General features: G+C 43.5%; 1 protein-coding gene across 1 annotated transcript in view; it reads left to right on the top strand.

Moving 5' to 3' along the window:
- The window catches only part of LOC147663373 (beta-microseminoprotein-like), a 118076-nt gene extending 103155 nt beyond the window's left edge, over positions 1-14921 (top strand). The window contains exon 4 of the mRNA XM_086950489.1: positions 14646-14921. Within this exon, the coding sequence (XP_086806615.1) occupies positions 14646-14778 (133 nt within the window). The 3' untranslated portion in view covers positions 14779-14921. The remainder of the gene's footprint in view (positions 1-14645) is intronic.
- The last annotated feature ends 422 nt before the right edge of the window (positions 14922-15343 follow it).

Raw genomic sequence — 15343 nt, 5'->3', positions numbered from 1 at the left:
AATTCTCTTTTATGCGAACTATATGTGAGTTGTTTAGTAGGTTTGTTCCATTTCTCTCCCCACCCTTAGCAAATTGTCAATTTATTATATAAATAGTATGTTCCCGTTTTTCCTTTACCTTTAGTTGATTGCAGTGAATTTAGAAAGAATAGTTTAAGGATTAAATACATGTTTAGGTCCCAACCTTATACCTCGTGCCCTAGTTTAACGTTGCAGTGATTAGTTCTATTCTAAAATTCCTACCCTTAGTCTTCCCATATATTCAATGGTATTGATTCTAATACAAAGTTACATATTGGTGTTGATATTGATGTTTGACATAGTGTTCTGCATATCGCTAATTGTCTTGGCATCTTCTTTTTGAATCTTCATATAAAGTGTTAAACTTCATCAGGTGTCTGTGGTCATTTTACAGAAAGTGAATAAGTATGTACTGCCGTAAAGAAATGTTTTAGGTTCCTGTCTACTATTTTCCCTTTTAGCTCCAGGTCCATCGTTAGTTTGTGCCTGTGGTAAGTCAGGTGCATGGTAAGCAGAGGTAATCCTGAACCATTTATTACTCATAGTAGCGTGACAGGATTTCACCCGGTTCACAGGAATCACAGATTGAAATCAAATGCACGCCGGGGCCCAGTGCGTGTAAGAAATTGGTGACCCGGGTGAACTGCGCGCTCTATCAGTAATTTTCTGGCAGCCAGAGGATGGTTTGGACTAGTTAGATTAGGTAGACAGGGAAAGTTAAGAAACAAACCGTGAAAATAAAATGTGCTGCTGATATTCTACTATATTGTTTGAAATTTTTGAAATGTTTTAAGGATTTATATGTAAATGTATATGATTTTTACATTGCTGCTATAAATGTTGAATTAACCCAGAATTGTTTGTGAATGTTCAGTGTAGTCCGAATCCCCGGGGAAGTATTTTAGCTAACGGTGAGCAGAATCCGGTTAGCTGTTGAAGTCACTAGGGTCTGAATCATTAGTGCAGGGTTAAATGAATAACTGGAAGCACTAATTAGGATCTTTTGTTATATCTGAATAATTGATAGCTACGAGTCCGGTATAAAACTTTCATTGCGATATCACCTAGTAAGGGTCGCATACGGAAGGAGTAGTAGGGTCTCCGAGGCTTGTCTGGTAAGTAAAATAGTTCACTGGTGAAATCCCGGCTCAAGTACATATCCCTGACGACAGTGGATGAGTCGGAAGAATAACGGGTTCTATATTACTCGAGTGAGAGGTTAGGCAAAGAAGTCTACCCAGAGTGAATGAGAAGTAGACAGAAGTGGTTTACTTGCAGTGAAAGGAAGTTTTTCTATCTTTTTAGAACACTCAGACATAGTGGCAGACGTTGTGTGTTAGTAACTAAGTTTTGCATTTGCACTTTAGGAAAAGTTAAAAGTTTCCGTTACCTTGTAAAGGAGGGAGTCAGTCGGAGAGCTGCTCTGACGTCACTCCGTGCCGCGCTGGTATTGGTCAAGACAGCGGGCGTGTAGTGAAGCTGAATTTGTGAAGGAGGGGTGAGTGCCGCAGAGTGAGACTCTGTCTCGCGAAAAGGCCGCGCACCCATTGGCTAAGAATTTTTGTATTCTCTGACCTGATTGGGTAGTGCGAAATAAAAGTCGCGCTAGCATTGGAAGCACAAAGGTAAACAAAATTAATCAAGCCGAGTTCGAAGAGAGTCCCGAAGATTATATGTGGTATCCAGATTTTATACCGAATCCAAAGTACCTAGGATTTTATAAGGATCAGCTTATGCGAGGTAGACCACACATGATGTACGGAATAAAGAGGAAATTGTCATTTTCTGACAAAATAAAGAATTTTTTCAAAGCCGACAAGCCCATTAGAACGAGGGAGGGTGTGCTCATTCCCCCGCCGAATACTCCTGCTTCTTTCATGATGTTTGATAAAGGGTATCACACTTGTGTCTGGCTAGAAAATTGGGCAAAATATACAGTAGATGACGGAGTTCTAGCATTCCCTGTTGAAGGTACTTTTAATGGTCGGATCCTGTTTAACTTAAGGACCCGTATGAATGAATTACACCCTAGACCTAGGTTGACCCAGTACGAAGCTCTGGAGGAATGGGAGATTGAGGCTGCAGAGCGAGATAAACCCAGGATGGATAAGGGAGTGAGTAAATGGTATCCTAAGCTTCCTACGCCAACAAAAGAGCAGAAAATGAAACAGTGGAGACAATCTATGTTAACTGAAGGGTTGTTTCCTATGATGGGAGTATTAGAAGAAAAGAAAGGAAAATGCAAAGAAAAGACCCATCACCTAGCTCCTATGGGGGATTTGGATGATGACCACTTGGAAGATTTGCTAATGAAAAATCCACCTCCCTATGATGCAGACTCAGAACCTGTGCCCTCTCGAAATCCCTTAGCAAAGTATCCCAGATGTAGGAGGGATAGTGATACAGATAGAACAGGGACAGACAGTAAAACCAGTGAAAGGGACGGGTTTTGCAGACCCAAACCCACAGTCCCGAATTATCAGCCATTCGGAGAAGGTCCTCCGCGACTGGTCACTCCGACCGCTCCGAATATTTATCCGTCCTTAGTACCCCAGGTATTGCATGACCAATCTACTGGAAAGGTATTAGGAGAAAAAGAGAGAGAGGTCCTGACTAAACAGCGAGATGAGTTAATTCGAACCATTACCCAAATGCAGCCCCATCCTGATTCCTTGACTATTCCAGTAACTATTGGTCCAGCTATTCCTCTGTATAGAAATGACATGACCAGTCCCCAGCCTCCTGTTCTCCCCTCGATGCTGCCTACTTCTAGCATCCCGACCTTGAAGAAGGAGATATTCATAGATGAGGATCAAGAGAGTGAGTGTGAATCTGGAAGTTTGATGGATCTGCCCATAAGGGAATCAAGGGCCAGTGTAATAGGGACAAGAAGTCAGCCCAGACCAAAGGAGGTGGGAATTGAAAGTGCAACGGGAGTTAGGAGTGCCACTTTAGTTTCCCCTGAAGAATTGGACAGATGGACAAAGGAGCTAGAGAAGGAGGCCACTCCCCAACCTAAAGCATTGGAAATATATAAATTGAGAATAGAAATAGAAGAAATGATGGCTGGAAACGTAGGCGTTGAGCGCCTAAGCTCGTATAACGAAGAAGAGTTGCTGTTTATCAGTAAATATCTGACCCGGAATGCTAGGTCGCTCCATGAAAAGATAATGGATACAGCAGAAGAAATGGGAATAGATGTTAGTCGCTCCAAAATCCTTCAGAAACCTTACAGAGTGGATTTTTCAGACAAAGATTTAGAAAGCCTGAATGCAATGGGAAAACAGGTCCAGGTAAAAGAATTGTTAAAACTCCTGCAGAAGTGGGGCGAAGTGGGGAAATGGAGAACCCGGTGGGCAAAGAAAAAGGAAAGCAGCAGGGCTGGGTCAGTGACTTCGGAATTCGTATTAAAGGAAGTAACACCAACAGAAAAATTGTGCCCCATGAGGGAGGTCCCGGGAGGAAAATATGTTCATGTCCCTTGGTCCCGACAGGATATTGTGTCATTTACAAATGACTTCCCGAAATTACGGGAGAAGCCAGTTGACTGGTACAGGCAGGTAGAACGCTTCATAAAAGTTCAGAAATGTCTGCTGAAAGACCTGGATGGGTTTTTCGACATTGTGGTCCCTGTAGATCTATGGACCGAATGTAAAATAGAAATTGATTGGCCTAATGATGAATATCCCAGAGATGAGAAAACCGGAGCTCCCTCACCTGATGTAATGAGGAAATATGACCAGGTCATACAGTACCTTAAGAAAAAGGTTCCCGCAAAGGAAACAGATTGGACCCGAATAGATAGAACCACCCAAGAACGTGATGAAACTGTTCACTCCTATTATGAAAGGCTACTGCAAGTGTTTAAAACATACAGCGGTATCGACAATGTGGACCTGAAAGACATGACACATTTCAGTTACAGATTTGTGCTAGGATTAAGGCCTGAAATTTCCCAATGGATTAGAGACAATAAAATCAGTTGGCAGGGAGAACCAATAGATGCTGTCCTGAAATATGCAAAATATTGCGAAGATGAAATCGAAAACAAAAGGAAGGCCCTCAAGGAGAAGGTAATGTGGGCACAGGTGAAATTAGCCGAACAGCAAGAAAAGCAGTTAAGTAGATTGACTTCTGATAATAATGCTCAGAATGCCACTGCTGGGGGAGGAGGGAAGCCCCGCACTAAAATGAGTAGAGAAGAAGCCATGAAGAAATTCCCGTGCCATGGGTGCGGCCAGATAGGGCATTGGAGAGACGAGTGTCCACACCTGCAGGCCGGTAATGCCCCTGTAAATGGTTTAAATCCACAGGTGCCGAAAGAGGGGACGAGAAAGAACCAGCAACAGGTAAAGCTACCCCCAGTGCCTCGCGCTCCTAGACAGAATTTTAAGAATCAGGGTCAGCAGAATGAAAGGGCGGAAGCATGGGAAGTCGAGAATGAAAGAAACGCAGTCATTCCACAGTATTTGTTAAATGATACCTTCCTCTGTGAAGATCAGGATTGACGGGGCCTGAGAGGGGAGGATGAGGAGTGTGTACTTGGCGCCTCCTTACCGGTAGACCAGACTGGACCATACATTGAAGGAAAGGTTGAAGGAAAAGATGTCACCTTTCTGTTGGACACTGGTGCTACCAGATCTACTGTAAGAACAGTGGATGTTCCTAACCTACCCCTCTCGGGAGAAGCAATCCAAGTAGTGGGAGTCTCAAATCAAATAATAAGTACTCCAGTAACCGAACCAATGGAAATTTCTATAGGAAATTTCAAGGAAATGCACAGATTTGTGGTCTGTGATTCCAGTCCCGTAAACCTGCTAGGACGTGATTTGTTGTGCAAGATGCGTTATACCATCTACTGCACACCAAATGGTGTCGAAATTCAGACCCCCGATGAAGATGGCCTATACAAACTGATGTTAGTTAGACAAGATGCTGATATAAAGACATTGACAATTGAAGATTTACCTGAAGAGCTCCAGTTAAGAGTAGTACCAGAAGTGTGGGATTTCACAGGTAAAGATGTAGGCCTGATGGCAAATGTGGACCCAGTTAAAATAGCAATAAAAACGAATGCTGTATACCCCAAAACCAGACAGTACAAAATGAGTGCAGAAGTGAAAGCAGGAGCGGCGACTGAAATTACCCGGCTGCTCGAAGCAGAAATAATAGAAGAAGTGATGAGCAGCCCCTGTAACTCACCTATCATTGGGATCAAAAAGCCTAGTGGGAAGTACAGGGTAGTGCAGGATCTGCGCAAGGTAAACCAAATTGTTGTACCTTGCTGCCCTATTGTACCCAACCCTGCAGTGATTCTCTATCAGATTCCCTGGAATGCAGAATGGTTCACTGTCATCGATCTATGCCACGCATTCTTTTCCATCCCATTACATCCAGAAAGCAAATTCCTTTTCAGTTTTGAATTCGACAGTCATATCTATGTCTGGAATCGTGTCCCTCAGGGGTACACCGAAAGTCCATCGATTTTCAACCAGATACTGAAAAAGTGCCTTGAATCCCTAGTGCTGCCAAGAGAGTCTGTTCTGGTGCAGTACATAGATGACCTGTTAGTGGCGTCTAAAACCCAAACTGACTGTGTCACTGACACCATTGCCTTGCTGAATCACCTAGGAAAGGGAGGACATAAAGTGTCGCCTGACAAATTGCAGTTTTGTAAGAACTCAGTGAAGTATCTGGGGCACCAGATAGAAAAAGGAATCAGGAAAGTAACTACTGAAAGAATCAAAATAATTAGAGCAATGGAACTGCCCAAAACTCAGAAAGAAGTGAGAATGTTTCTAGGAGTTGTGGGTTACTGTAGACAATGGATTGTAGGATTTGCTGCACTGGCCCGGCCCCTGATAAACATGACCAAGAAAGGAGTAGAAGACCCCGTCAGCTGGGACAGTGAAAGCATGAATGCTTGGGTAACATTGAGAAATTGCCTATGTACCGCTCCTGCATTAGGTATGCCGGACTACTCTAAATCTTTTGAACTATTCTGTGACACCAGAGAAAATTGTGCTCTTTCAGTTCTGACTCAGGAGCACGGATTAGTTAGACGCCCAGTGGCCTATTTTTCGGCCACCCTAGATCCGGTGGCTGCTGGATTGCCGGGGTGTCTGAGGGCAGTTGCTGCTACTTGTGTCAGTCTGGAACAGAGTGAGAACATTGTCATGGGACATCACGTCACTGTATATGTTCCTCATTCTGTTGTAATCCTGCTAACTAGAACTAAGACCCAGTACCTCACACCTAGTCGGCTGACTAAGTATGAAAGAATCCTGATTGGTGCTGAAAACGTCACCATTTCCCGGTGCAATGTCCTAAACCCAGCGACACTGTTACCTGTCCCCCTGGATGTAGAATCAGAAGAAGAAGGGGACCATAATTGCGTTGATCTGACTGAGTTCAGTACAAAGCCCCGTCCAGACATTCGTGAAATAGCAATACTTGATGGGGATGAGACAATGTTCGTGGATGGCTCGTGTTTAAGACATGAGAATGGGGGCCTGAGTGCTGCCTATGCTGTGGTTACATTGACGAAGACCATAGAGGCATCATACCTAAGCGAGGTGAAATCTGCACAAGTGGCAGAGCTCATCGCGTTAACCAGAGCCTGTAAGAGGGGTAAGAACAAAAGAATAACTGTATACACCGACAGCCAGTATTGTTACGGGGTTGTTCATGACTTCGGCCAGTTGTGGTTGCAAAGAGAATTCATGACTTCCTCCGGCACCCCTATCAGAAATGGAAAAGTGGTGCATAACTTACTGGAAGCTATCCAATTGCCCAAAGAATTGGCTGTGGTCAAGTGTGCGGCTCACAGATCAGGAAATGATGATGTGACCGCCGGTAATAGATACGCTGACCAAATTGCACAGTTTTGTGCCCGACATCAAATGTCTCTCCAAATTGCATTGTGGAGTGGAAACAGCTGCCAACTTATGTTGTTTGAGAATGTGTCAACGTGGGAAGAACTAAAGGAGTTGCAACAGGCAACAGACAGGCAAGAAAAAGGCAGGTGGGCTGCAAATGAATGCAAGTTGAGAGAGGATGGTGTGGTGATAAATCCGGCTGGGGTGCCTGTACTGCCTGATAGCTTGGTAGACCCCATGGTCAGGATGATACATGAACCAACACATATGGGAAGAGACGCTATGTGTCGGGTGTTTGAACAGGTGTTCTGTAACTCAAAGTTCAGGAACCAGGCGGAGAGGTTTTGCCAGAGGTGCCTAGTGTGTCAGCAATTTAATGCAGGAAAAAAGACTGTAGTAAAACAGAGTACAATTGGGAAGGCAGTAGGTCCCTTTGTAAGAATGCAGGCAGACTTTGTAACCATGCCAAATTGCAAGGGATATAGATATATCCTAGTCATAGTTTGTCTGTTCTCCAGGTGGGTGGAGGCTTACCCAGCAAAGAAAATTGATGCCCTAACTACAGCTAAGCTATTGCTCAGGGAGTTGATACCCAGGTATGGAATCCCAGAGACTATCGAAACGGACCAAGGTGGGCATTTTGCCAACGATGTGCTAGAAGAACTCTGTAAAGCATTCAAAATGAAGAAAAGACTACATTGTGCCTACCATCCAGAGGCTTCTGGAGTAGTGGAACAAATAAACGGCACCCTGAAGTCCAGGTTGGGAAAAATGTGTGATTCCACAAAAATGAACTGGATAGAGGCTTTACCCCTTGTGCTGATGAGTTTGAGAAGTATCCCGAACCGAAAGACTGGCCTGAGTCCCCATGAGGTGTTGATGGGAAGAGTGATGCGGCAGGCATGGGTACCCGGACACAAACTGCTAAGCATTTCTGATGATATGGTGCTAGAATACTGCAAGCAGCTGGGTGACCAAGTGCGTTCTCTCTCTCAGCAGATTGGAGAGACAGAAGACGAGTGGCCAAAGACTCCAGCACACAACTTGCAACCAGGAGATTGGGTGGCGTTAAAGAAACACACCCGGAGCAGTTGCCTGAAACCCAGGTGGGGAAAGCCACGACAAGTGATCCTCGTCACTACCACTGCTGTAAAGTGTGCTGGTGTACCGAAGTGGATCCACGCCAGCCACACGAAGCGGGTAGCTGGAGAAGACGCGACTGTAGCTGAAGGCAGCTCAGCTGATGAGGCTTCCGAAGAGGAGAGTCCGGAACTAGCTGACATCGAGCTGCCGAGCACAAGTCAAGGCGTTGAATGGTATCCCGCAGACGACCCGGTTCATGATCCAATACGAACCCGGAAATATTCATACTTAGACAGTGAGTGGGATAGCCCAGGTGAGCTAGAAATAGACGAAGCAGATCAGGTCCACGAGAATCACATCACACCTGATCAGGAAGCAGGCCAAGTAGGGTCAGATCAAGGCATCGAAACTCCTCCTGGAACTCCGGAGTCTGGAAAGGGACAGATAGTAATTAGGGCTGACGTTCATGCAGAAGAAAGCGAAGGGATCGAAGAGCATGAACAGGAACAGATAGAACTAGATCAAAGTGCTCAGACAACGGAAACAACAGCAACCAAAAATAAAAAGAAAGTGCGATTTGAATCTGAGCAGGGTCAGAATAGGGACCAGGCAGAAGAGATAGATGAAAGACCTGGAACTAGCCAGTCAGGTAGGGAAACAGAAGTGCCACAACAAAAAGTAAAAAGAGTGCACGAAGAAGGGCAAGTTTCCTCAACTACTGGGAGGAAAGGAGGCAGAAGTGCACCTCGATACGTAAAAAGACTGAGGCTCAGACTAAAGACAGCCGGAGAAAACGACAAAGACCGAAAAAGGGCTCAAAGTGAAAGAAGGACAGCCCAAGGAAAATCACTGAGAAAGAGCGACAGAATAAAGAAACAGAGCAAACGGTATCGAAGCCCTGAGTGGACTTACTTTGTGTTGGAAGAAATAGACGAACCACACCACAGTGGCAACAGTGAAGACGAGTCCATTGCTGATCGGAGCTCTGACGAAGACCCTCCTTGAAAAAGCCCAGAAGTGAGCCTTTGGTGCAAAGAAACGAAGAGGGGCAGCGAAAGCCACCTGTAAGCTAAAATGTCTGATCCGAGTGTCTCTGGGAGATCCAGATGTGGGTGTCTAAAAACTTGCTGTAAAGTATGCTTATGTAGCGTAGCTGTGCTAATAGTAATATGGATAGGACTAACAATCTTCTTACCGTTTATGATAAGTAAGAATCCTAACCTTTCCCCTACTGAACCTGAAGCAGTAGACGTAGGGGCTGACCCGACTGCAGAAACACCACGAAGCTTAGAAAGACGCGACAAACTAGTAGGCTTGACACACACACGACCTAACTTAGAAGCATCAGATGAGGATGGACTACATTTTCACAAAATGAGAAACAGGACACATCTAAATGTTTTTGCTAACTTGTTCGTGCATTATGTAGAAGCTATGGAAATAGAAGACTGTTATGTCTGCATGAAGCTACCTACCTCAGTAGCTGAAGGTGTGACATACCACCACCTACCGTTAACCTATGGAATTTCCTGTAGTATTTTAGCTAGCTTGTTCTATAGAAGCACCTTGCAATACTATTATTCAAATGATGACGTAGTTTTTTCTGAACTTCCTGTTAGAAAACACTTGAACCGTGTACATACTACAAGTGACGTGACCCGTTATATGGGAGAATATTTTCTGACTATAGGTAATATAGATTTAAATGAAGCAAGAGAATCTAATCTGACCTGTTCTCTGCAAGAGCAGGAAAAGATGTTCATAAAAATGGCAGATAGAAGGAGAGAAAAGTTTCAAAAGAAAGCAAATGACGAAAAGGATAGAGTCCCTAGATGGGCTGAACACATGGATAACACCTCGCAGGGTGAAGCTAATCCTGCCTTGTTGCTGGATTTTGAACGAAAGGGGAAACTTTGTATCCATAGGGAAAGGACAGAGTACTATAACAATGAATTCATCGGTTCCAGCGAGTGTGAACATAATTACAAGGTAATTGGAGGTTGGGGTTTCAAAAATGGGTCAGAACCTGTGTTTCCCGGAATATATTATATATGTGGGAACAAGGCTTATTTCAAATTGCCAGATCACTGGTATGGAAGCTGCTACTTTGGCATTGTTTTCCCGAAAATATACCATGTGAATAATGCCGCTGGAAGCGATGAAGAAACTAATGGCTTAGTGCGTAGTAAGCGCGAAAGTGTAGGTGAAGTTATAGGTGATATTTTCAGTGCACTGATACCTGGAATGGGGGTAGTTCTGAACACCCATAGAATCTGCAAATTGTCTACAGTAGTGGACCGGTTATCAACGGACACTGCTGCTGGATTCCTGCTGGTCAATACTGAAATGGTTGCGATCAGATCAATGGTTTTACAAAACCGTCTTGCCCTTGACACCCTATTAGCAAAAGAGGGCGGAGTCTGTAGAATGCTGAAGGCGCAACATTGTTGCACTTACATTCCAGATAAAAGTATCGAATTAAAACAATATGTGAAGAACATAACTAATTTGGAAAAGGAACTCAAACCATTGGAGGTTGACAGTGCCTGGACAAGACTGACTGGAGGTCTCTCCTCTATAGGTAGTTGGTTTGCTAACCTAGGTAGAAACCTGTTGTGGAAAATACTGATGCCAATAGTTGTGATAGGTATAATTATATTGATTATTTTTATCTGCTGCAAATGTCAGAAGTGTAAAAAGAAATACACAGTAAATCAGAGAGGGGTGAAAAGAAATATTGATGAACTGGAATTAGAAGAATTAAAGAATACAATCTACAAAAAGGCGAAAAATCACCACTCTCATAGAGAAGCTGAAAGAAAACTGAACAATAAATTCGTAAAAATTGAAATGAGTGATGTGGATGAATGAGAAAAGTTGGCATCTGTTTCCATTATGTAGTGATGATAGTAAATATCATCAAAGAGGGGATTGATGGAGCAAGGATTTGCACGTGAAGCGCCTTGCCCCGTGCAAGAACCTCGCCAACTGTATAATATTACTAAAATCATTGTTGTCGTTTATTACACGTTTTCCCAAACACGCGGGTGTCCCCGGATGCTTGCCTGTATGTCTTTTTTTCATATTAACGAAGCTTGCACTAAGAAAAACGGCTGCTTCGCTGAAATTCAGTTTGCGCATGCGTCGGTCATACCCATGTGATGTGACGCACGCATTCTGGAGGGAGTTCTGTGCACATGCGCACTGTTGCTAAAATGGCCGCTTGACTCTCACCACGCTCTCTGCTTATTGCTGCTGCTTTGGCCTATCTATCTTTTCGCACTAAACTTTAATGCTATAGTCATTATAAAGTAAGGGTTGGATAAGATTTTTCATGGTATACAGTGTGATCATTCTGGATGTGATATTAATTTGTTTTCGCTTACCTTTCATGTACCGCGTCTTTGGGGGCTGGGAGTGCTTAAGATACGCCATATTTGAAGCTCCTCTGGGTTTTGCCATGTGACCTGGGAGAAACTCGACTGCGCAGAAGCTGAACCAAGCCAGCTGGCTCCTGAAGCAAAATGCGCCTGAGAACCCAGCACAAAATGTGGACAATCACCTTGAAATTAACAGACTTTGTTGCAACTGTCTTATGCGCTCATACTTTCTGTTGTATTCTATGGATGGGAACGTGAACCCGGGGGGCGGATATGCAAACCTGAATATTAAATATGGGAAAGCTGAATTTTAGGAGGTGGTAATGATCGCACCACCTCTCCTGACCAATCAAAATATGGGAAACTGTCACTTGCAACATTAGTGGGTGGTCTGAGGGTCCCCAGAACTGTATAATTGCTCTAGTTTAGCTTATGGAAATTGTCCGACTTGTCCGAGTAGCAGACCTGTCACTGACCCTACGATCTCAATAGGTGCTCAATCTGAAAGTGCTGCGGAGCACTTTGTCCATACTTTCCACAAACTCCTAAGGGGTGGAAAATCCTAAGTGCTGGCGAAGCACTTTGCTGGGAAATTCGAAAATCCAATCGGGGTTTCTGGCGGATTACTTGCAGAAGGGGGTAACGCAGGCGTTGCTGTCCGAAGCTGTGGGTGTTGGTCGTAACCTGGGAGGCCCAGTCCTTTGACCCGAACCTGAGGGGTATCCTGTCCTGATCTGTCCGTGGGTTGTACCTGTTCGCACCTGGTGTTCCTTTTCCGAGGGTCCTTGTCCCCGTCTTCTCATCTGACCCGTGGCCAGGGTTAGACTTCAATCTGAACTTAGGTAAATATCAGTCCGAGGGTTTGCATCTCTCTCTCTCTTCCTCTCTTTCTTAAAATTCTTTCGGTAAAACATTACTTGCCAATGATATTGCTCAATTCTCTTTTATGCGAACTATATGTGAGTTGTTTAGTAGGTTTGTTCCATTTCTCTCCCCACCCTTAGCAAATTGTCAATTTATTATATAAATAGTATGTTCCCGTTTTTCCTTTACCTTTAGTTGATTGCAGTGAATTTAGAAAGAATAGTTTAAGGATTAAATACATGTTTAGGTCCCAACCTTATACCTCGTGCCCTAGTTTAACGTTGCAGTGATTAGTTCTATTCTAAAATTCCTACCCTTAGTCTTCCCATATATTCAATGGTATTGATTCTAATACAAAGTTACATATTGGTGTTGATATTGATGTTTGACATAGTGTTCTGCATATCGCTAATTGTCTTGGCATCTTCTTTTTGAATCTTCATATAAAGTGTTAAACTTCATCAGGTGTCTGTGGTCATTTTACAGAAAGTGAATAAGTATGTACTGCCGTAAAGAAATGTTTTAGGTTCCTGTCTACTATTTTCCCTTTTAGCTCCAGGTCCATCGTTAGTTTGTGCCTGTGGTAAGTCAGGTGCATGGTAAGCAGAGGTAATCCTGAACCATTTATTACTCATAGTAGCGTGACAGGATTTCACCCGGTTCACAGGAATCACAGATTGAAATCAAATACACGCCGGGGCCCAGTGCGTGTAAGAAATTGGTGACCCGGGTGAACTGCGCGCTCTATCAACATGACCTCTAAACATATCTTTCTCACCCCCCCCCCCCCCCCCACACACACACCTATACTTGCACTTAATAAAACCTGGACTGTTGCTGCACAAAATGTATGTGTTGTGCGGGTGTGAGGAAGCATCTTCCTCCAATTCATGTTGTGCACCAGTAATATTTGTGTGAGGGAACCTAGCAATGCCCCTACTTCCTCCTACCCTAGGCCAGTGCTTCCCTCTTGGTAAGCGTGTACTACCACAGCTGCCCAAGCTGTGCCTGTGAGTTGTGTTGGTGCTGCTAGGTAAATGCCATATCACCATACAATAGGAAACGACTGACATTAGGGATGCTTATGTTTTGTTTTGCTTGCCAGAAGATATAACAATGAAAGGAGGGTGTTAAGACTTGAGCATTTCCAATGGAATGCATAAATTACAATATAATCATATTACTAAATTACTATAAATAGCAAAAATGTGATGGAGAAGTACTTGAATTATTTGCACTAGAGAATGTGTCTAATTCTGAAAAAAGCCTGACACTGTACACAGGATACTAAGTTTTCCAGTGACACTTAGGGGTGTGTAGGAAAAAAAAAGACCAATGGGAAAGTGCTATATAAGTATTATTTTGTCGCCAAGCAACTGTTGTCTTTTGCACTAACAGCAAAAATGGTAAGATGTTTTTTGTGCTCAAGCCTCCATATGACCGCGCCTCCACTCGCCCCACTTAAAGTTAAGTCTCTATGCAAAACCAGCTATAGAAACCACCTCTGTGTGTGCCTTATGCACTGAAAATTATTTGAGGTTCATTCCAACCCATTCTAATTTTGCTTTCTGTTCCATTGACTATACATAGGCAAATCAGACTTGGCACTAGCCTTGACTGAAACGGGATCCGCCAACCAAGCTGACAGGTAGCATTTCACCCCACCCATCTGTACTTGGTATCGACTGTGAAGGGAAAAAGCATATCTAACCTTACCAAGAGCTAAGGTCTAACAAGCATTGGCAAAGCCAGTAGGTCTCACTTATTTGTAAATGTAAATGTATTTGAGCTTGTATAGAATACAGCTACCCGCAGTCGGTTTCCCAGCGCTTGCTTAGGGAACCCGTCCTGGTATTCCCTTGTGAGATAACCCCAGGCAGGGTATCCACAAGGTGAAAGCCAGGCATCCCGCCGCGAGGAGCCGTTGTGGAGATTAAGCAAGCTATTGCCCAGAGTCGCAGAGTGTGAACCCGTGAGTTGAGAAGGCACCGGAGCGAGAATTATCGAGTCCATGGAATTTTTTGAGCCCAAGACCTGCTGAGGCGGGGAATTGAACCCTGGTCCAGGGCCGATCTCAGCTTCCGGGTCTGCCGCCTCTAACCCCTGAGCCACACTTCTCCACAGTTGAGAGCTATTTGCCTTACCAATGTTGTTTAGCCGTCTTGTAGAGCAGTGTGGCTACTGCACAGCATGGCTAAAAGTAAACTAAAAAATAGCACTACAAGTGTTTTTCTCTTTACCTTCTGGTGTCATAGTGGTTTTTTTACAACATTTATAGCGATTTCTTTATAACTTTTAGCCGTGTGCCAGGTTTGTACATGCAAACCAGAATGGCTTGGTAACTGGTACTTAAGATATGTTATGAAGATGTATTTTCTCACCATATGATGGTAGACTCATATTTCTTCTTTTATTTTAGGTTTTACACACCAGTAAAATATGATAAGAAGAACTGTAAGATTTTTTGGGACTACAAGACATGTGAAACCAGAGTTGTCAGAAAAGATGACCCTACTGTTAAATGCCCTGTCTTTGCTGCAGTCGGCAGATAAAATCTATAGCCTTCAAAAATAATAAAATATTAAAATGTTGACGGTTTAAAAAGCATCATTGTTACTCTATCCTTTTGCAATAATGTCTACACGTTTGTAAAATAAAATATAGCTGCACCTCTGTGTAGTGCTCTTACTATCAGTACCATCTCCATCAAACTCTTTTTACAGGAGCTGATTATGATGTCCTGGTATCATACCACTGAGGTGCCAGATGACGAAGATAGCCATGGATGAGAGATCAAGAGTTATTTTCTCTCAAATGGATATAGTTTAATCTGGGATTCTTGCACGCATGTTAATGTTGATAAACTAGTTTCCCTCCTGTGGATGAGTATTTGTTATGCCATAAAGTTAGTGGGTTGATTCGGCGCAAAGCTACTGTAAGCTGTGTGTGCACGCAACCACAGGTATTTGTAACAGCTTAGGGTGAAATATACTTGAAAAGTAAACATTATACAAGGAAAGTCAAATCAACAATACAGATATGGTAATATATGCAATATTAAAATGTTTGACTTGTTCAGAAAGATCTATAATCACATTATGATGCATGTTTACAGTG

This window comes from Lissotriton vulgaris, unplaced genomic scaffold (genome assembly GCF_964263255.1).
Source record: "Lissotriton vulgaris unplaced genomic scaffold, aLisVul1.2 SCAFFOLD_1460, whole genome shotgun sequence".
Lineage (NCBI taxonomy): Eukaryota > Metazoa > Chordata > Amphibia > Caudata > Salamandridae > Lissotriton > Lissotriton vulgaris.
Note: the sequence above shows the minus strand (reverse complement) of the source record. Positions and strands in the feature narration are given on the sequence as shown.